The sequence below is a fragment of the Oreochromis niloticus genome, linkage group LG11, assembly GCF_001858045.2.
Source record: "Oreochromis niloticus isolate F11D_XX linkage group LG11, O_niloticus_UMD_NMBU, whole genome shotgun sequence".
NCBI lineage: Eukaryota > Metazoa > Chordata > Actinopteri > Cichliformes > Cichlidae > Oreochromis > Oreochromis niloticus.
In genome coordinates, this window is record NC_031976.2 from 18881338 (window position 1) to 18902191 (window position 20854).

Genomic DNA, 20854 nt, shown 5'->3' on the forward strand with positions numbered 1-20854 from the left:
CCACGTATACACGTATGCGTGATAAGGTTTTTAAAATGGAAGCTGATTATTCTTATTTATTATAGGCATAATAAAATGAAATTATCTCCAATACCCACCACCATTATGCAGGTCAAGTCACCCCCAACCCCCTCCCTAATTCAGACAAAACAGCTCTACAGATCACACCAAATCTCAGCTTGTGTCCAAACATTTTGGGGTTGTTTTCTTTCTTATTTTTCTTTATTTAAGACAGTATGCTATGATATTGCTTTTTATTGGAAATGCTATTTATTCCACCACTGAATACAAAACAATTGTGAGGTTTTTCAAAATGTCATCTTGATAATGGAAAGTTTGACGCTGCTTTCTCAGAAGTTATTATTAAAAGTTTGAGATAATGGGATAAATTTAATAATTTTTCATTTTTCCTATGTTCTCTTAATACAGCTGTAACATACCTCTACCTCTATTTTGAAAAGTCAATTCCTTTTCCGGTTGCACGTTATGTCTCTCTTGACGCGTTAAACAATCACTGGCAGTTCATGTGCAGTTGAAAGCTGAACCGCGTCCTCTGTTGGTGTCATCTTCCTTTTGACTCCATTCATGTTTTTTTTTCCCTAATTCATTTCTTAGTAGGTTCATATTTATGGCAATTACTTTTCATTATCCTGTCATTTGTAGTTCTGTTTATACCAGAGGTCAGTTAATACCTGAATAAAAAAAAAGTGAATTATCTCCAAACAACCCTGTGGTTATAAAACCTTGAAGAAAATTGTTGTAGCACAATTACTGCTGGACTATTTTACTACTTGCAGATACTCTGGTGTAGTGCCGTGAATGATTGAGGATCAGTGTTAGGTGGCATATATAGTTTGTTTGGTTTGTGAGAATACGGATAGGCTTCCTATTGTCGTTTCCAGTATTTGTTTTTCATATATGCACAGCAGATGCCAAAGATAACCATTGTTTATTGAAGACAGCCAGGAAGAACATGTTGTACTTCAGCCCAGCAGACTTCAAAAGCTCCTCAGCACTTTTATAGTTTGTTTCCTTTGGCACAGTGTTAAAAGAGCCCAATCGCAGGACACATTCCACGCACTATATAAATATTAATTTACTACAGCAATGTCTCGCTCAGTGTGAAGCTAATGTTTCTGTTTTGTAAATGTTCCTCGGTCGTGCAAATCCTTTTAGAAACCAAGAAAGGTGTTACTTTGATCTTTTGCGTGGAAACCTAGACACAAACTGTTGTGATACACTCTGCTGACTCCTCCATGTGCTGCTGTCACATCACAGTCGTGCACTTAAACCTTGTTGTTGGAGAGCTGCGCGGATGAGCATGTATTCTCAGAGCCACTGAAACATGTTATTCTTTGTGAGGGTGGTACTGTATGATAGTGTCCCAGTTTTACTGCCATACCTTTAATGTGCAGCAGTATAGCTCTTTCTATCAGTGCGTCTGCTATATGACTCCTCAAAGACACAGAAATCTTAGATCACTGTCTGCGGCTGACAGGACGAGTCGACATTTGCATAGCTCATTGATGGCAGCTTCCTTTGATCCTACTTGCTGCGCCTAATTATCACAATTTCTTCATGCAGCCCGGCTCCCAGGATTCAGTCTCTTTACAAGGTATCTCTCCTTCATCATCCTTCTCCTACGCCTTCTAACATCCTGCTTAAATGGATGACAAACATATGGGGTGTAGAAATCTCAACAGACTCGAGAAACAACAACTGTTCATAATTTCTGACAGGACAGTCTTGACTGGGAACAGAGACACACAGAGAGAGAGAGAGCGCTGCGGTTTTCTTCTGAGGGAAATGTTCATTTGGATAAAAGCACTAGTTTATGATCAAAGGCTGCCATGTAGAAGAATTGAAAAGCCAACACTGCTTCGGCTTTATGGGCTCTCAGTATGCATTTGTGCAATGAATGTGGATTACCACGCTGGCAAAGGCGCAAAGTATTTCTAAACTAATCAACTGAGTATCACACTTTTAGACCAGCAATGTAAATCATAACCTCTTAAAAACTCAGAGATGATGAGTGATAATTTCCATAGTTCGTGTGCAGCTCGGCTCACTTTCCTCTTACCGCGCATATAAGTAAGAGTGTAAGTTAATCTCCCCTCTATTTGAATCACCATTGGCAGATAAAGGTATATTCCATTGCTTTCAGCAATGTACCTGAACAACGGTTGAGAAGATAAACATCAGACTGTTTGTTTTGTTTGGAGTTTTCTGACATTTTAAGTCTGCTTGAAACAGTGATAAAATCCCCATAACAATAAGGCTTTTGACTTTTCTTCTTTCTCCGGCTTGATTGCCTTTTAACAGCTGCCTGCTTTTGGAGAGACTACAGTGAAAAGAAAAAGGCCTGCAGACAGAGCAATTATGGTTTTATTTACCGTGCCCGTTCTTACAGCTCTCCCTTTCTCTACTACCCCCTTTTTCTCTCACCTTTGTAATCACTGATCAGATTAGAGACAAGTTGAGCTCCATCATGTGATTCATCTTACTCAAAAATTCACTGACAAATAGATATAATGGGAGCCAAACAATTAGGTATAAAAGATAACATGGCACTAAAGGGGCAATTCACACAAATGCAGTCTTTATGCATGAGGGGAAATCCATTCTGGGTTGGTCTTGATTATAGCATAAATCTTCTTTTTTTAATCTTAATTATAGACTTTTGACAGCATAATCAAATCCACCAATAAAATACTTACAAGCTTAATAAAACACGCAATAAAGGTCATTGTAAAGGTTACAGTGATATGATTGAGCAGGTCTGGAGCGTGCGAATGAAGACAAATCCAACATTTGCTTTCCTTTTACATTCAGGAACAGCCCACAGGATCCACCTTTGAAGTGGAATGAAAAAGCTGTTGCCAGCAACAAACAAAGGGCACATTGTTTGAAGCCGGCAGCTTACATGCAAAGCAGCAGAGCATTCACAGAATGCAAAACATGTTCATACGAACAACCAAACCACCGATCTGTTCGTGTAAACTGTGAACAGGACTGACGCATTTCAAAGTCAGTCATCTTTCAACCTTTTGGTTTTTAGTCCACATTGGGAGACCACAACATGTAAAAGCCCATAGTCCCACATCATAACCATGTAACACTTTAAAACACCATGCATAAGCCTGTCTCATAAAGGAGGAATATTAAGGTAGAACTGCTCTTTTGTTGCTTTGTTTTAAGGTAACATTTTATATTTGCAGGACTTTGCTGGCAACCCTCCCACCAAAAAAACCCCATTGTTTATCTAGTTGAAACAAACTTACCACAAGGTTAAATGCAATCATCTTTTATTGCCACCTTTTCTTGATCCATCTTGTCTTATTGCCCTTACTGAGACAACCATGCAAATCACAAACTGTAATAAAAAGAAGTCTCTTCATGTCTAGAACTGCATTACAGCCTCTGTGCGCCCCCAAGTGGTGGTCTCAATGTATTAAAATCTCCAAAACCCATCCAACGCTGCAATCATGAAACAATGCTGTTTATTATAATGCTATATACAAAATAAAACCAATAAACGACAAACCCGTAGAGTTTAAAGAGGATTTATCACATTCATTTAAAACAAACAAACAAACAAACAAACATGCGAACGGAGCACAAAGCAGATTGTATGTGAATATAATATGTCTGCTCACGATTTTAACATCAAGTGATTCATGCACAGGCATAAACCCCCTCTGTAGGAGACCCAGCCAGCTGAGCTTACAAACTTGTCAGATGAAATAAGTGGGACCAATTAACAAGAACACTTAAAAACACACACAGGTTAACCGTTCATAACAAACTGAAATATGTTTACTATATTTTTTTATTTGTTGTCCGGTGAGTCTGTTGGTGCACTGTGGGACTCACATTTCTTTTCAACAAGCTGTCATGTCAGCATAGCCACACACTGACTGATCTAATGTCTATGCACAAAAAACTTAGATTTAAAAAAAACAAAAACAAACATTAAACTTTTCCTTAATGTGAAATATAAAAAAAAAGAAACAGTTAAGGTTAAAGCAACAAAAATTAAATACTTTGGAAGTGAGAAAAGCGTAAACATAGTTGTTAATAGCATATAAAACAAAGAAAAATTCAAGCATTGGGGGCTACATCTTAAAATTACAATTCCTCTGCCGACATAGATATGGTCTTGGTCATTTAAGAGAGTAGCACCAGCAAAATTACCTGAATAAACACTTTTGTGTTACAGCACTTGTTAAAATAGCATTTGTGTGTATATATATTGAATGTAGTGCTGACAAATGAACTGATTAAGCTCTATAAAAAAAAAGATGTTTTATAGGTTTTAAACCACAAACAAGTCACAATCAGTCAGCCTGTGGGAATTTCAGCAAGTTCAGATACCGTTGACCAAGTTAGCTTTTTCCTCCTTCTGTTTTTCCACAGCTTGGCTCATAGCCTCCAGAAACCTCTCAAGCGTTACTGTTGGTGTCTGCAAGAAAACAAACTATTTTAAAAAGCCCATATGAATCTTATTTTGGCAGGAGAACAACAATCAAATGCCTACCTTTACAAAGAGTGCATGGGCTATAAATGGTAACTTCCTGAGTGCTCTTCCGCTCAAACCTTTGCTTTTTCTGAAAAGAAAAAGAAAAACTGAGCATTGGCTTCTGTCTCTTTCTGTTCCCACACTCTGATTCAGATGCTCCTTATTGGAGTGTGTGCTTACATAGCGATGTTCCTCAGGTTTAGACTGTGTTCGGACACCTCACTCTTTGCAAAGCCCATAGTCTCGAGCTCAAACATGGTAAACAGCTGCTGCCGGGGGTAGATGATCTGGCACTGTGTACATCCGAGATCACAACTCAGAGACATGTCGCAAAAAATTGCATTTCATTTACATAAGCTGAATTTTAAAAGTGCTGCTTCTGTCAAGAAATTTCTGCAAACAAATGTAAATACAGGAAGAATGTCCTGTGTGAGAAAACTGAGAATTTATGTTAATTTCACAGCTAGTCACTGGCCCGTACAGACCTTTGCACATCTGTAGTCCTTTGCCACACTGCGATTACAAAGCATACGTGACTTTGGAACATTTATAGCTCAAATTTTTAATTTACACTTGGTAGTCTGTTCGGATTGGAGTCAGATCACATTCACAACATAAACGAACCACTCTGGAGTTCCTTTGGAGACCAAAGGTTCTTGTGGGGTTGTTTTGGTTTGCACCTGAATGCAGTTATTTGCATCCAAATATGTCACATTTGACCTCTGACCTCACTTTTACCTTTCACATCTTTCAAGTTGACCCCAAAATGCATTTTATCTTTTCAAGAGAATGAGCTGCCTAGTTAGATGTGTACTGTAGTAAAATATTATATTGGAGTGCTTCTTGTTCTGTCCACTTTGCTTTCCTTAAATATGCTTAAATTGTATTTTGCACCGTGACTTTTTTCTCTCTCTTTTTTTTTTTGTTCCATCAATATTTTGTTGGAATAAACTGCTATAAATAAACTGCTATATGGACTTTATGTAGCCCTTTTATCAAGAGCAATTTACAGCGTCTTCATTCAGTTACACAAACACTCATACAGAGATTGCAAGGTACAATGCCTGGCACTGTACAGCATGGTGGGCACTGCACCAGATGGCTCCCATACGTATGTAACATTTCAAGAAACTGACATTCGTTTCCTAGTGGCAAAGTGCTCTTTTTGGTCAGGTGGTTACTATGCAATATGGTGACATCATAATTTCTAATATAGACCTGTCTACCAAGTTTGGTTGCCCACCTCCTGATCGTGTAGTTGCAATTTTAGAAGGAAAAACATTTAAGTCAGATGTGTTTCACTTTAGAAGTGGAAATAAACTGCTGCCAGATTACTGGATTACCTTCATCAGCTCCTCCAGGCAGGAGAGGTAGATGTTGTAAATGCCTTTTTCAGATGGCGGTCCGATGTACTGCTTGATATCAGCTCTGTCTACAAAGGCCAAGTCGATTTTTTCTGTCACGTTGGAGGTCGTCAGGATCACTACATTGGAATGTCTGAAAATGAGCCCAAAAGCCAACACAGAACAACTTGTTTAAAGTGCGACATAATAAATAATACAAAACTCTGATCTAAAGATTTGTAAGTAAATAATCCATCCATCTACTTTCTGTCACTCCAAGTTTGGGTCAGCAGCAGTTTTAGCAGAGAAACTCAGACTTCAGTCTCCACAGCCACCCAAAAAGGTTACGTCTCATGGAAATGTTATGTTCCAAGTCAGCCAAGAGACATATTTTCTTCAAGTATGCCCCGGTTCTGCCTCAGAGCCTCCTGTTTAGATGCCCAAACCATATCAGCTGCTCCTTTCAATGTAGAGGTGTAGCAGCTCAACTCTGGGCTCCTCCTCTGTCTTAAAGGGAGAACCAAGATAACCTACAGAGGAAGCTCATTTCCACCACTTGTCTCTGCAATTTCAATCTTTTGGTCACTACTGAAAGCTTTTAACCAGCTTTTAACCATGTGTTAAGCTTCATTTTCACACAGCTCTCTCTCCACCACAACAGACGAGTACAGAGTCGATCTCTAATTTAAAACAAATAAAATCACTAAGAAAGCTTTGCATTCTGACCGTTTGATCTGGTCCAGCTGCGTGAGGACAGAGTTGACCACACGAATGGCATCAGAAGGCTCTGTTCCTGCCTGGCAGGCATTTCTTGCTGCTGTCAAACTCTCCACCTGTTCACAAAAGAGAAACAGTTTCAATCACACTTCAACATAACAAACTACAACGAGTTGGCAAGAAGTTCTTCTGTCTTAGATAAACATAAAAGACATAGAAGTAAATCAAAATGAAATAAACACACTTCATTTGGGGAATTTACCTCATCAATCAGAACAAACACAAGAGCGTCTTTGTCATCAATCAGCTGTTGGATCTTTTGAAACATCTTTGTGACCAGCTTGCCACTCTGTGAAAAAGAGGCATAATTAGCTACAGGAGACAAACAATACTAGTAACAAAAACATTTAAAAGAAAAAAAAGCCCCAGGTGTACCTCTGAGAACCACTTTGAGAACAAACTGTGGCTGTTTATCTCAACAAATTGTCCATATAAATACCTGCAGGGGAGAAAAAAAGTTTATTTGGAAATGAAAAGTGCAGGTGTAGTCATAGCTGGAGCGGTTTCACTAGAAATAGGACGATCTTACCGACTTGACAGTCTGATTGACAGTTTCTGGGCAAGAGCTTTGCACAGTGATGTTTTCCCTGTGCCTGGAGGTCCTGAATGTGGGCAAACAAAGAGAGACAGTCATTATTTTTTGTTCCAATGTAATAACAATCACTGTAGAAATTCTCTTCTTAAACATTTACCATGAAGCAGAACAACACGATTCCATGAAATCAGGTTGCTGTCAACGTTTTTGTCTGAGAAGTAAATTGTTGTTGTGACATAATCCAGGAGCTAGAGAAAAAGGGAAACAAGGTAAAGTTAAGTATTAGGTTATACATCAGGTTATTTGATCACTTTTCCTAATTGCTAAACAGCTGTAATTTATTTTACCTGAGTTTTGACTCCAGTTTCATAAACCAGACTTTCCCAAATCCCGTGAAATTCAGCTGTTAAAAAGAAAAAACAAAGCAATTTAATATATACAGGGAGTGCAGAATTATTAGGCAAATGAGTATTTTGTCCACATCATCCTCTTCATGCATGTTGTCTTACTCCAAGCTGTATAGGCTCGAAAGCCTACTACCAATTAAGCATATTAGGTGATGTGCATCTCTGTAATGAGAAGGGGTGTGGTCTAATGACATCAACACCCTATATCAGGTGTGCATAATTATTAGGCAACTTCCTTTCCTTTGGCAAAATGGGTCAAAAGAAGGACTTGACAGGCCCAGAAAAGTCAAAAATAGTGAGATATCTTGCAGAGGGATGCAGCAGTCTTAAAATTGCAAAGCTTCTGAAGCGTGATCATCGAACAATCAAGCGTTTCATTCGAAATAGTCAACAGGGTCGCAAGAAGCGTGTGGAAAAACCAAGGCGCAAAATAACTGCCCATGAACTGAGAAAAGTCAAGCGTGCAGCTGCCAAGATGCCACTTGCCACCAGTTTGGCCATATTTCAGAGCTGCAACATCACTGGAGTGCCCAAAAGCACAAGGTGTGCAATACTCAGAGACATGGCCAAGGTAAGAAAGGCTGAAAGACGACCACCACTGAACAAGACACACAAGCTGAAACGTCAAGACTGGGCCAAGAAATATCTCAAGACTGATTTTTCTAAGGTTTTATGGACTGATGAAATGAGAGTGAGTCTTGATGGGCCAGATGGATGGGCCCGTGGCTGGATTGGTAAAGGGCAGAGAGCTCCAGTCCGACTCAGACGCCAGCAAGGTGGAGGTGGAGTACTGGTTTGGGCTGGTATCATCAAAGATGAGCTTGTGGGGCCTTTTCGGGTTGAGGATGGAGTCAAGCTCAACTCCCAGTCCTACTGCCAGTTTCTGGAAGACAGCTTCTTCAAGCAGTGGTACAGGAAGAAGTCTGCATCCTTCAAGAAAAACATGATTTTCATGCAGGACAATGCTCCATCACACGCGTCCAAGTACTCCACAGCGTGGCTGGCAAGAAAGGGTATAAAAGAAGAAAAACTAATGACATGGCCTCCTTGTTCACCTGATCTGAACCCCATTGAGAACCTGTGGTCCATCATCAAATGTGAGATTTACAAGGAGGGAAAACAGTACACCTCTCTGAACAGTGTCTGGGAGGCTGTGGTTGCTGCTGCACGCAATGTTGATGGTGAACAGATCAAAACACTGACAGAATCCATGGATGGCAGGCTTTTGAGTGTCCTTGCAAAGAAAGGTGGCTATATTGGTCGCTGATTTGTTTTTGTTTTGTTTTTGAATGTCAGAAATGTATATTTGTGAATGTGGAGATGTTATATTGGTTTCACTGGTAAAAATAAATAATTGAAATGGGTATATATTTGTTTTTTGTTAAGTTGCCTAATAATTATGCACAGTAATAGTCACCTGCACACACAGATATCCCCCTAAAATAGCTAAAACTAAAAACAAACTAAAAACTACTTCCAAAAACTTTCAGCTTTGATATTAATGAGTTTTTTGGGTTCATTGAGAACATGGTTGTTGTTCAATAATAAAATTATTCCTCAAAAATACAACTTGCCTAATAATTCTGCACTCCCTGTATAATGGAATATAAAATGCTTATGAGCTATTATCCTCACAAGCACAACATGCTCACTAAGCTTTACACCAACAGATCTCGAATGCTAAACCCAGATTACTTTATTTTTATCCCATAAAAATAATAAATAAAAAGCAGATGCTCCACCAGCTACATGGCAGCAGGATCTTGAGGCCTGTTTGACAGAAACATGTAGCCTGTACATTTGTAACAAGAACATCATAATGTAAAATACTGATACATTTGGAAAGTAGGTTTTGGTCATGCTGGATTCAAACACACACAAATGAAATCCCAGTTTTGATACTAGTAAAAAGTAAAGAAACTTTTTAATAAGTGCTAGATTTTCACACTTCTTTCTGCTGTATAATACTCATTCCTACTCTTAATATGATCCAGAAATATTTCAGCACAGACCTTGTACCATGAAGATACAAAAATGTCATTTAAAAAGATTTTGGTTAAAATACGGCAGTTTGTAACTCAATACAGGAAGATTGCAGGGTCACATGGATCCAATATCTTCTCCCCCTATTTTTTTAAAGCTACCTTAGAGACGTATCGTGACCATCAATCATTGTTCTCCAGTACTTTACTCCCGATTAAATGAGATGTTTTTTTCTGATAATCTCCTGATGATAGATGTTGCTGGAACATACCCAAACGACCATTTCCATCCTACACAAATCCTATATTATACTATTATCCTCCACTATACGCAGATGGCGCCACATTGATAGTCCAAATATCTAATCAAATAAACAAGACGGTCCACAGAACAATGAAAAGATGATACAGCATCTGGTGATACAGTCCTCTAAAAACAACCTTGACCTTAATGTTAAAGAGACCAAAGAAATGATGTCTATATTGCTGAAGATTTGATGTGGTCTCTTTATCTCCCGCCACTTCATGAGGAGGTTGAAAAGGGCCCATTTGTCACAAAAAAAGTTTCTCCACTTCTCCAGCTTCACCACTGTACAAATATTATAGCATTATTTTCCATGTTCCCATCTTACAGTTTGGTACAGCAACTCTGCCTTGGCTGACGAAAGGGCACTGCAGAGAAAAGTCACAGCAGCTGAGCGTACTGTTAGCAATCAGCTACCTGTCATCAAAGACATCTACCAAAAACACTGCCACCAAGTGTTTTTGAAATGCCACCAAGGCTCATTTTTTCCTTTCTCCACCCCAGGACAGTAAATCTCTCATGTCTCTATAACAATATGTTCCAAAGTCCTTTATGAATGACTTATTAAATGCATAGCCACACACTGTTTTGCACACAATCACTAGACCAGAACTGTCACACACTGCCAACAACAACAACTGCAAGAGACTAATCAGCTTTTTTTTTTTTTTTTTTATACGGGACAATTTATTGCACTGGTTTTGCTTTAATGACAGTAAAGCGAATTAAACTGAACGCAGTGTTACCTGCAGGCAGCAACCAGTGGTTTGCTGCTGAAAGCTCCTCATCCTCCTCCAAAGTGAGCGTGCTAGGTCCATCTTCGCTCAATGTGAAGATGTGAAAAGAGACACAGCAGTTCCTCAAATCAAGGGGCTGAAAGGGAGAAAAAAAAAATTAATAAGTATAAACCTTTAAAAACACAATGATACTGCAGAGCTTTCATCCCCTAAACAAACTGAAATAACAGACCTGTGTAACAATTTCTTCTAGATCAGCTATAACCACAGATGCCACATGCTTCTGAAGGAAGTCATCGTCAAACTCTGCCCATCTGTAGTTTCCAAACACCATGCTGTGACAGTTCAGTAAACTCTGAACATGCATTTTCACCTCAGACCGTTTAGCTGTGCTGAAATATGAAAGACAAATCACAAATCACAAGAAAGCACGCATGTATCTATGTAACTTCTGGCTGGTACTATGACAATACGATTGCTGATTTGTTTTAAACAAATGTTATCGTCAGACATAACTTGAAACATATTTAAATCTTTGGAGGAAAAAAAGGGAGGCATTTCAGTTCAAAGGGTCAAAATGAACCAAAGGAGGCATTTTAGCTGTTCATGTCCCTTATCACCTGTGTATGGGTTTGACCTAATAATAACTTTACTGTTTACACTAGGATTAAACTACCCACCTGTCAGATTTAACGTGAACTTCCACATGGATTTTTGGTATGAGGTTTCCCGTCTCCATCCTGTCATCCTCCATTACCGGAGAACTGTGAACACCAGAGCAACAATTGTGGCTTTAACAACAGCAAGTCTCAGAGGGCTTCGCAGGTGTTTTATTAAGTCCTGCACCAAAACCCATCACTACATCGCGTTAGCAAGCTAGCTAACCCGGGTAAGGCTGTAAACGTGAGCTAGCTAACACAGCTGAAATATGAAAAAAACAACCTACTACTACAGTGACAAAACAAAACCCAAACCTTAAAACATTAGCGTCGTCAAACTGGTAATTCTTATCAATCAAACATCTGGTGTGTTTTTACTATTAACCGTGCGCTGCCGATATTTATGAGTCGAATTCCGCGCGATTTGTTTAAACCGGAAGTACAACAGTAGTTTTTGTGGCGTCACATCTGCCCACCATCTCTCTTGTTGCTAAGATCGTAAGTCGTCACAGCTAGGCTAACGCTAGCGACCAGTGTTAATTGGAATAAATTTACGACTTTGAGCATTTGAACAGAAACATGGGGAAAAAACATAAGAAGCATAAACCGGAATGGAGAACAGTTGACGGTACATTAGAGCACATTTTATTTGCACACCGAGAGCTCACTGCAGCGTCTCTTTTGTTCTAGCTAGCATTATGTTAGCTAGCATTAAAGCTGACAGAGTTTAGTTTATGTGTAGTAGCTCCATCCATTCATTCATCTACTGGTGGAATAATGTAGAGCTAAAATCTCGCATTAATCACTTTGCTGCATTACGTTTTATCCTGTTTTTTCTTATTTTTGTTTGTTTTACGTGATACATTATTATAAAACAGTCCTAAAAACTACAACTGTGTTTGGGTTCTAAGTAGAAAAAAATAATACATAAACAACATAAAATACATACATACATAAAAAATAAACAACAAATAGATTATTATTCCTTTTTTTTATAATAACCAGCCAGCTTATTGTACCTTTTTAATAGATATATAAAATCACTATTGGCGTATAAAGTCTTTTTTTTTTTCTTTTTTCTTTTTTTTTTTGATTTGCATGTTAACGTCAACTTCTTTCATACTGCCCTTTTACTCTGTCACTGCTATTGCCTGACACAATACCTTTACCAATTCTTCGTTTTGGTTGTAGACTATGAGGACAAAGCTCTTGAGAAGCCCCTGAAGCTTGTGCTCAAAGTTGGAGGAAGCGAAGTGACTGAACTCTCTGGGTCAGGCCATGACTCCAGCTACTACGATGACAGATCAGACCACGAGCGAGAACGTCACAAAGAAAAGAAGAAAAAAAAGAAGAAAAAGTCTGAGAAGGATAAAGACAAATATGTAGATGATGAGGAGAGAAGGCGAAGAAAGGTTAGTTAGCTGAAGATCGTTCTTCCGCCTGATTAATGCACCATTTACTACTTTAAGTTGTTTGTTTTTTAATTGGCTTTCGTTTCATTGGGGTGGCTGTAGCTCAGGAGGTAGAGCAGGTCATCTACTGATCGGAAGGTTGGTGGTTCGATCTCTGGCTGCTCCAGTCTGCATGCCATGTATCCTTGGGCAAGATACTGATACTGATGCTCTCCGATGCATCCATTGACATATGAATGTTTGTGATTGGTAGATAGCATTTAAGTGTCGAAGATAGTGCTTGTGTGAATGAGGCTTCTTGTATAAAGCGCTTTGAGTGCTCTGGGAGAGTAGAAAAGTGCTATATGACAATCAGTCCATTTACTATTTACCATTTCACAGGAGGAGAAAAGGAAGAAGAGGGAGCGGGAGCAGAGTGAATCAGAGGCGGCAGCAGTGAATGTTGCTAGTAGTAGTGGTGGTGGTGCTGGACCTGTTGAACCATTCACATTGTCAAAAAGTATTGTGTTGGAGGTAATAAAACTTAAATCTTAAGATTGTGACCAATAAATTATTTATGGTTATTTTTGACAAGTTGTTTACATTCTGTGTGTATCTCTACAGCCAGAAGAGAAAAAGAAGAAGAAAGAAAGGTTTGAAATAGAGCCCGAAGGGGAGGAGTTTCACCCGACTGTGAAGGTGGACGTAGAACAACCAGGAGACAGGCCAGTCAGAGCGTGCCGGACACAGCAAGGCAAGACTGCCTGTCTATAAGCACATACAATTTTTATAAGCATTTTTTATTTGGGCAAATATTTACTTGTAAGTTTATGTTTGCCCGATTTAGAGAATGAGTCCACACCACGGCAACAGCTGCTAGAACACTTTCTGAGGCAGCTGCAGAGGTAAGAAGAATGTTGTCTGTTTACAGCAAAATCTTCCAAATGCGAACACCGCAAATATCTTCATTGCATTTGATACCCTCAAATGAAAGCTGAGAGTCTACACATTATGTCCATGTCCATTATGTAACTATAACTAGAAAATATTTCGGTAAACAGGTAAAAAAACAGAACTTGTGTCAGTGTCCAAATATATGTGGACCTAGCTATATATATTACGATGAGCGCAGTCCACAGTAGTTCTTTTTCCTTTTTTATACCAGTAGGTTAAAAATGTCAGTTTTGCATGTGTCTTTTCCCACAGTCCACTTGGCAGATTAGCATGAGCTTAGATAAACACATATATTCTCTTAGGCTACGTTCACACTGCAGGTCTTAATGCTCAATTCCGATTTTTTGATCAAATCCGATTTTTTTGTCTGCTTGTTCACACTACAAATAAAATGCGACAGCAAACGCGCTCTAGTGTGAACGCTCAAAGCGGCCCGCATGCGCAAAAGAAGATGTCACACACAACGCGCTCTGTTTAGACCCAGAGCAAACAATATTGTTTGACTAATGGCCCTTAATATAAAGACTTCGGACTTTACGTTTCCCAATTTTTGCTTTAAGTTATTTTGTTATTTACATAATAATGTAAATAACCTAATAATTATCCTTATTGCTGTTTTAGAGAGGAGCGGTGCTTCAAAGGATAGTTGCAGATTTCTGTCAGAATCTGCAGATTATACAGTACAAATAAAATGTTCACGTTGTCTTCCCAACAGTTTCACTGACATCTACACTGGATGGCCAGGAAGCGTTCGCGATGTCTTCTCGGGCGCTTCTCCGGCGCTGATAATTGGCGTCTGTCTTGTGTCAGTGACGTAAAAGACGGATTTAATGCGACATGACCGTTCAAACAGCAGTCGCTTTCTAAAACATCGGATATGTATCGGATTCAGTACCACATATGAAAGTGACCCAGATCGGATTTGAAAATATCGGATTTGTGCCGTTCACACTGTCATACCATGATCGGATATGGGTCGCATAGGGTCAAAAAAATCGGATTTGATGCGCTTTCGCCTGCAGTGTGAACGTAGCCTTAGAGAGGGAGCTTCGCATTACTTTCCTGCTAATAGTGCTCCAGAAATAGAGTATTTTGCATTTGCTGTTGTGTCATGGAACACCAGCATGCAGCATGAACATGGCAATAAATATTGCTCTTTTGACATGCTTTCAAACATTAACCTAGCAGATAATGAATTATTATCTTTTGAAGAACTGAGGGGAAGCCCTGTTTGTTTATCACAGATTACAAAATGTGGCATGTGAATAAGGCTACATTATGAAATTCTCTGTTTAATAAAAGCACAGCAAGATCCATTAATAATGACCATTTTGACCTGAAGGATAACATTCTTGATCAGATCAGAACACTGGGCAAGTCTAAACAAGTCTAAAAGCTGGTGCATTCAATAACATTGATGGTGTGTCTCTCATCTTTCCAGGAAAGATCCCCATGGGTTCTTTGCATTTCCAGTAACAGATGCAATCGCTCCTGGTTACTCAATGATCATCAAACATCCTATGGACTTCAGCACCATGAAAGACAAGAATAGAAACAATGAATATAAAACAGTAACAGAATTTAAGGTGAGGGTACCTTTAACATCTAATTGTGAATTAGATTTTCTTCCCAGCTTTAATGATGTTGGGCATTAAACCTGCAGCCTTCATATTTGACTGAACACTTTTTGTTCCTCAGGCTGATTTTAAACTGATGTGTGACAATGCCATGGTATACAACCGACCAGAGACTGTCTACTACAAGGCTGCAAAGAAATTGCTTCACACAGGATTCAAGATGATGAGCAAGGTAACAAGGTCAAGCAAACCAAAGGCAAAAACACTTTATTTATTTTTTATAACAACAGAGTATGATTGTTGTTGATGTGTACATTATATTGTAGTTTTATGTTTTATTCTAAGCAAAGGTATCAGAGGTATGATCATTTGAACAGGGGTAGCAATAAATTACAAACTGAATGCTTCCTGTTAATCACTAAAATGGGGGAAAAAACATCTTGATTCTAAAGATTGTACAGATTTAGTTTACATTTGTAAATCTAAATAGAGTTGAGATAAACAGCACAGCAACAGAGATCACAAAGGAAGTTACTAGCAGTCAAATCATGTTCCATACACAGTGTGTTCCACAGTTATGGAATATATTCAAAGCGCTGTTATTTTTAGTAGCAGAGTTGTACGACTCTTACATACAAATAAAACTGATTTGGGTGTTGCAATCCAAAGAATCACTCTGAAAATATACCATTAATTTAAACAATATTCAATCAACTGCAATTGTTGTTAACTAATGCTATTAGTAATGCAAACTTTGATGTTATAAACCTAAAACTTGAGGATATATGTTTTTGCTTTGGTTAAAATTATACTGTCCGACGTTTATGGAATCAGTACTTACTACCCCTATAATTCCTTATTATTTCCATGAAAATGGAATTTACGTAATAAATCTAAATGTTGTGTCTTTTTTTTTTTCTTTTTACTTGTTGTCCAGGAACGGCTTTTGGCTCTGAAACGCAGCATGTCATTCATGCAGGACATGGATTTTACCCAGCAAGCAGCCATTCTGGGGGATGAAGACCTGGCAGCTGACATTCCTCCTCCAGAGACAATCCGCATTCCAATGGAATCTCCAAGGAAGCCCAGGAAACAGCCAGCCAAGGACATGAAGGAAGTCATCAGGTATTCCCTGAACAGTGTCTACATTTCATGTCACCTTTACTTTTTTTGCACACGTGTTCAGACTGACATATTCAGAGAAGCCAGTGGGGAAGTGTTTGACACTGGATGCATTGTGAATCTTGTCACACAACACCTCGTCTGTATACTGATACTGTGTAACATTTCTGCCGTCTCAGTTACCTGTATGAACCAGAGGGAAACGCATGCAGCTTGACTGACAGCACAGCAGAGGAGCATGTTCTGGCACTGGTTGAACATTCTGCAGATGAAGCTCACGACCGCATCAACAGATACATGCCAAACTCAAAGGTTTTACACTTTGCACATTTTTTGTACAATCCAGTTGTATCCAATGTTTACACAAGTTATAGCTCTTTTTATTATTAGAGCTGACAGCTTTTAAAGCCTTTAATTTACCCAGTGTTTTGTTTTTTCAGATGGGGTATTTGCGTAAGGAGCCTGATGGTTCTCTTTTGTATACTGTTGTAAATCAACTCGATCCTGATGCAGAAGGTTTGCTATCACTACACGGCATTTTATATATCTACTAAAACCTTTTTACTTGTGCTATATCATTATAATATGTGATATCTCTGTAAGAACCCAGTTTGATTTATTGTTTTGCAGAGGAAGAGACCCAGAAAGTGGATCTAAGTTCTCTGTCAAATAAGCTTCTGCCTGGGTTAACAACCCTGGGCTTCAAAGATGACAGGAGACACAAAGGTATGTGATTATACAGGGAGTGCAGAATTATTAGGCAAATGAGTATTTTGTCCACATCATCCTCTTCATGCATGTTGTCTTACTCCAAGCTGTATAGGCTCGAAAGCCTACTACCAATTAAGCATATTAGGTGATGTGCATCTCTGTAATGAGAAGGGGTGTGGTCTAATGACATCAACACCCTATATCAGGTGTGCATAATTATTAGGCAACTTCCTTTCCTTTGGCAAAATGGGTCAAAAGAAGGACTTGACAGGCTCAGAAAAGTCAAAAATAGTGAGATATCTTGCAGAGGGATGCAGCAGTCTTAAAATTGCAAAGCTTCTGAAGCGTGATCATCGAACAATCAAGCGTTTCATTCAAAATAGTCAACAGGGTCACAAGAAGCGTGTAGAAAAACCAAGGCGCAAAATAACTGCCCATGAACTGAGAAAAGTCAAGCGTGCAGCTGCCAAGATGCCACTTGCCACCAGTTTGGCCATATTTCAGAGCTGCAACATCACTGGAGTGCCCAAAAGCACAAGGTGTGCAATACTCAGAGACATGGCCAAGGTAAGAAAGGCTGAAAGACGACCACCACTGAACAAGACACACAAGCTGAAACGTCAAGACTGGGCCAAGAAATATCTCAAGACTGATTTTTCTAAGGTTTTATGGACTGATGAAATGAGAGTGAGTCTTGATGGGCCAGATGGATGGGCCCGTGGCTGGATTGGTAAAGGGCAGAGAGCTCCAGTCCGACTCAGACACCAGCAAGGTGGAGGTGGAGTACTGGTTTGGGCTGGTATCATCAAAGATGAGCTTGTGGGGCCTTTTCGGGTTGAGGATGGAGTCAAGCTCAACTCCCAGTCCTACTGCCAGTTTCTGGAAGACAGCTTCTTCAAGCAGTGGTACAGGAAGAAGTCTGCATCCTTCAAGAAAAACATGATTTTCATGCAGGACAATGCTCCATCACACGTGTCCAAGTACTCCACAGCGTGGCTGGCAAGAAAGGGTATAAAAGAAGAAAAACTAATGACATGGCCTCCTCGTTCACCTGATCTGAACCCCATTGAGAACCTGTGGTCCATCATCAAATGTGAGATTTACAAGGAGGGAAAACAGTACACCTCTCTGAACAGTGTCTGGGAGGCTGTGGTTGCTGCTGCACGCAATGTTGATGGTGAACAGATCAAAACACTGACAGAATCCATGGATGGCAGGCTTTTGAGTGTCCTTGCAAAGAAAGGTGGCTATATTGGTCGCTGATTTTTGTTTTTTTTGTTTTTGAATGTCAGAAATGTATATTTGTGAATGTGGAGATGTTATATTGGTTCCACTGGTAAAAATAAATAATTGAAATGGGTATATATTTGTTTTTTGTTAAGTTGCCTAATAATTATGCACAGTAATAGTCACCTGCACACACAGATATCCCCCTAAAATAGCTAAAACTAAAAACAAACTAAAAACTACTTCCAAAAACATTCAGCTTTGATGTTAATGAGTTTTTTGGGTTCATTGAGAACATGGTTGTTGTTCAATAATAAAATTATTCCTCAAAAATACAACTTGCCTAATAATTCTGCACTCCCTGTATACACTTGTGTTGACTTACTTAATCTTAATTCTTTTAAATAGTTCATGCTTTTTAACAATATTCTTTCTCTTTGTGTAGTGACCTTTCTTAGCAGTGCCTACAACATCCAGAGCCTCCAGAAGAACTCTGTCTTTGCAGACTTGTTACCTGATGAGATGGACATGCTCTATTCAGCCTATGGAGATGACACAGGGGTTCAGTGTGCTTTAAGGTAGGCGGTCATTTTTTTGAATGCACTGATAAAGTATCCAGTTGTGGTAAGTTTTTAATTTTGTTTTGTTTTTTCACCACTTAAGTATACAGGAGTTTGTCAAGGGCTGCGGCGGTGTCACCAAGCATTGGGTTGACGGGCTCCTGGACAAGATGACCGCAGGCGATCACACAAAAGCTGTCAATCAGATACGACAGGTATAATCTCTTTTTTTTCTTCTTCTTCTTTTTTTTTGCTTGCTTAAAGAAAAGTTTAGTTCCTCTGCTGCGTGTACGAAGCTTCTTTATTTGTAACATTTCAGAAGAGAAATATAATGCTGAAACCTGACGAAACCAAGTCGAACATCTGTGACATGCAGGTACGCTGTGGCTCATGAAAGGAGATAATATAATATGTTTTGATTATTGTTTTTCTTGTTTCGACTGAAATGATCGACTAATTCAAGCTGGATACTTTCTGTTCAGATGGCAGACGGAGCTGGCCTGGGAGAGGGGAGTTCAGTGCTGGATTTCATGTCAATGAAGACTTATCCAGATATGTCTCTGGATATCACCATGCTTAACTCATTAGGTGATTGTTCTCTATCAACATGCTGTATATAAGTTCATATTTCTATATCAGTAATTCAGATACAATGACATTTAGATAAGAGAAGCCAGGTAAACGTGATGTTACCATAGGGGTAGGTAAATATTTGGAGTTGCAGGAATAAAGGGCATTGTTTCCATGTAAACATGTTTACTATTTTTCAGTACATGCGGCAGCCACGTCTCCTTCATTGACAAATAACAGAAATGCGGAATTTGCTGTTTCACTTTCTTTTCTACTGAATCTGTACTAAATGTTTAAAGGAGCTTTCTATGGGAAAAATGTATAATGTTCTACTTAACAAAATTCAGCTAAATTGTGCAAGTTTTAGTTTAGTTTTTTATGGATATGTGCCCTTATTAAGGTCACATGAAGTGCCCTTTAATTCCCTATAATGAAGCCTTATTTATTTTTTTGATATCAGGCAAAACGGTGAAAAAAGAGCCAGGTAATGAGGAGGGCCAGCAGCCTTTTGATGATGCTGATAAACTCCTGCAGGAGTTCCAAGAAGCGCAGGTGGACAGAGTTGGCTCCAGACCCTCATCTAACCTGTCCTCACTCTCTAATGCCTCTGAGAGGGACCAGCACCACTTAGGTATCTCCAGCAAATGCCTTCTCTTCCCTTTATTTTAATGATTATATGAAATGAGCTACTAGTGCCAGCAATACAACATAAGAACCATTTTTTCGTGCATCCGTAGGGAGCCCATCTCATCTGGGTGTTGGGGACCAGTCTGAAATGGTTCATGATCCCTATGAGTTCCTGCAGTCTCCAGAGCCAGAGAGCACAGCCAGCTGACCACACACTCTACCGCGCTGTTATCCTGTTGCTAACCACTCTGGCTACTCTGTGATGGACTGTTTAATTGCAGTGAAGAAAGCAGGAGCCTCAGATCTTTGTTAAAGTGTGAACATAAGTGTACAGACTAGTGTAATTGTATGTTTTTGTATGAGTTGCAGCACTTGAAAAATAAATGTTTGTGCCTGTGTTTGAATGTGTGCACTCAGTTATTAGACACAAATCTCTTTCTTCTGATTATATACAGTGTTGTTAAAAAGCATTTGCCCTCTTCTTGAGTCCTCATTTTTTTGCATGTAAATACAAAATGCAGTTTTTAAATGCTGATTTAATTTATTAAGGTAATGAAATAAAGGCCAGTCATTCTCCTTTTCTGGTTAAGAGCAGAATTCATGGTTGCAGCAATTACGGCTAGTCGTCCAGCCCCAGACGATAATACTATCACCACTATGTTTTACTCCAGATGTAACAGGAATCAAACCTTCCCTAAAGTTCAGCTTTTATCTGTGGGTTTTAAGCGGTGGAAATGAACTTTCTCTAAAGGGTGACTGGCCTCTCCCTTAGAGATAGGGTGAGGATTTCAGCCATCTGGACCTCAGAGTAGAGCCTCTACTCCTTCACATTGAAAGAAGCCAGTACAGGTG

The 20854-nt window shown here is 39.2% G+C and overlaps 2 protein-coding genes across 4 annotated transcripts; one reads left to right on the top strand and one right to left on the bottom strand.

Annotated features, from left to right (window-relative positions):
• Nucleotides 1-3547: 3547 nt before the first annotated feature.
• trip13 (thyroid hormone receptor interactor 13) lies at nucleotides 3548-11720 on the bottom strand. 2 transcript variants are annotated; one of them, XM_003454450.4, is made up of 14 exons: nucleotides 11579-11720; nucleotides 11285-11368; nucleotides 10837-10996; nucleotides 10614-10740; nucleotides 7522-7577; nucleotides 7332-7422; nucleotides 7169-7241; nucleotides 7015-7078; nucleotides 6842-6928; nucleotides 6589-6695; nucleotides 5863-6016; nucleotides 4700-4812; nucleotides 4538-4607; nucleotides 3548-4462 (listed from the first exon to the last, which is right to left on the bottom strand). In XM_003454450.4, exons 2-14 carry the CDS (start codon nucleotides 11356-11358, stop codon nucleotides 4367-4369), a joined length of 1272 nt encoding a protein of 423 aa, XP_003454498.1. In that variant the 5' UTR covers nucleotides 11359-11368; nucleotides 11579-11720; the 3' UTR covers nucleotides 3548-4366. The 2 variants fall into 2 exon arrangements, 1 of the variants encoding a protein (XP_003454498.1); XR_003222168.1 differs by lacking the exons at nucleotides 3548-4462; nucleotides 4538-4607; nucleotides 4700-4812 and adding an exon at nucleotides 6127-6369 and having other exon boundaries at nucleotides 5875-6016.
• Nucleotides 11721-11746: 26 nt separating this feature from the next.
• brd9 (bromodomain containing 9) lies at nucleotides 11747-20402 on the top strand. 2 transcript variants are annotated; one of them, XM_019364782.2, is made up of 17 exons: nucleotides 11747-11891; nucleotides 12455-12675; nucleotides 13057-13188; nucleotides 13279-13408; nucleotides 13502-13559; nucleotides 15050-15194; nucleotides 15307-15441; nucleotides 16123-16310; nucleotides 16487-16619; nucleotides 16748-16823; nucleotides 16938-17033; nucleotides 18691-18823; nucleotides 18909-19020; nucleotides 19125-19181; nucleotides 19288-19393; nucleotides 19836-20006; nucleotides 20113-20402. In XM_019364782.2, exons 1-17 carry the CDS (start codon nucleotides 11843-11845, stop codon nucleotides 20208-20210), a joined length of 2040 nt encoding a protein of 679 aa, XP_019220327.1. In that variant the 5' UTR covers nucleotides 11747-11842; the 3' UTR covers nucleotides 20211-20402. The 2 variants fall into 2 exon arrangements, with proteins under 2 accessions (XP_019220327.1, XP_005472473.1); XM_005472416.4 differs by having other exon boundaries at nucleotides 15307-15417.
• Nucleotides 20403-20854: the final 452 nt, after the last annotated feature.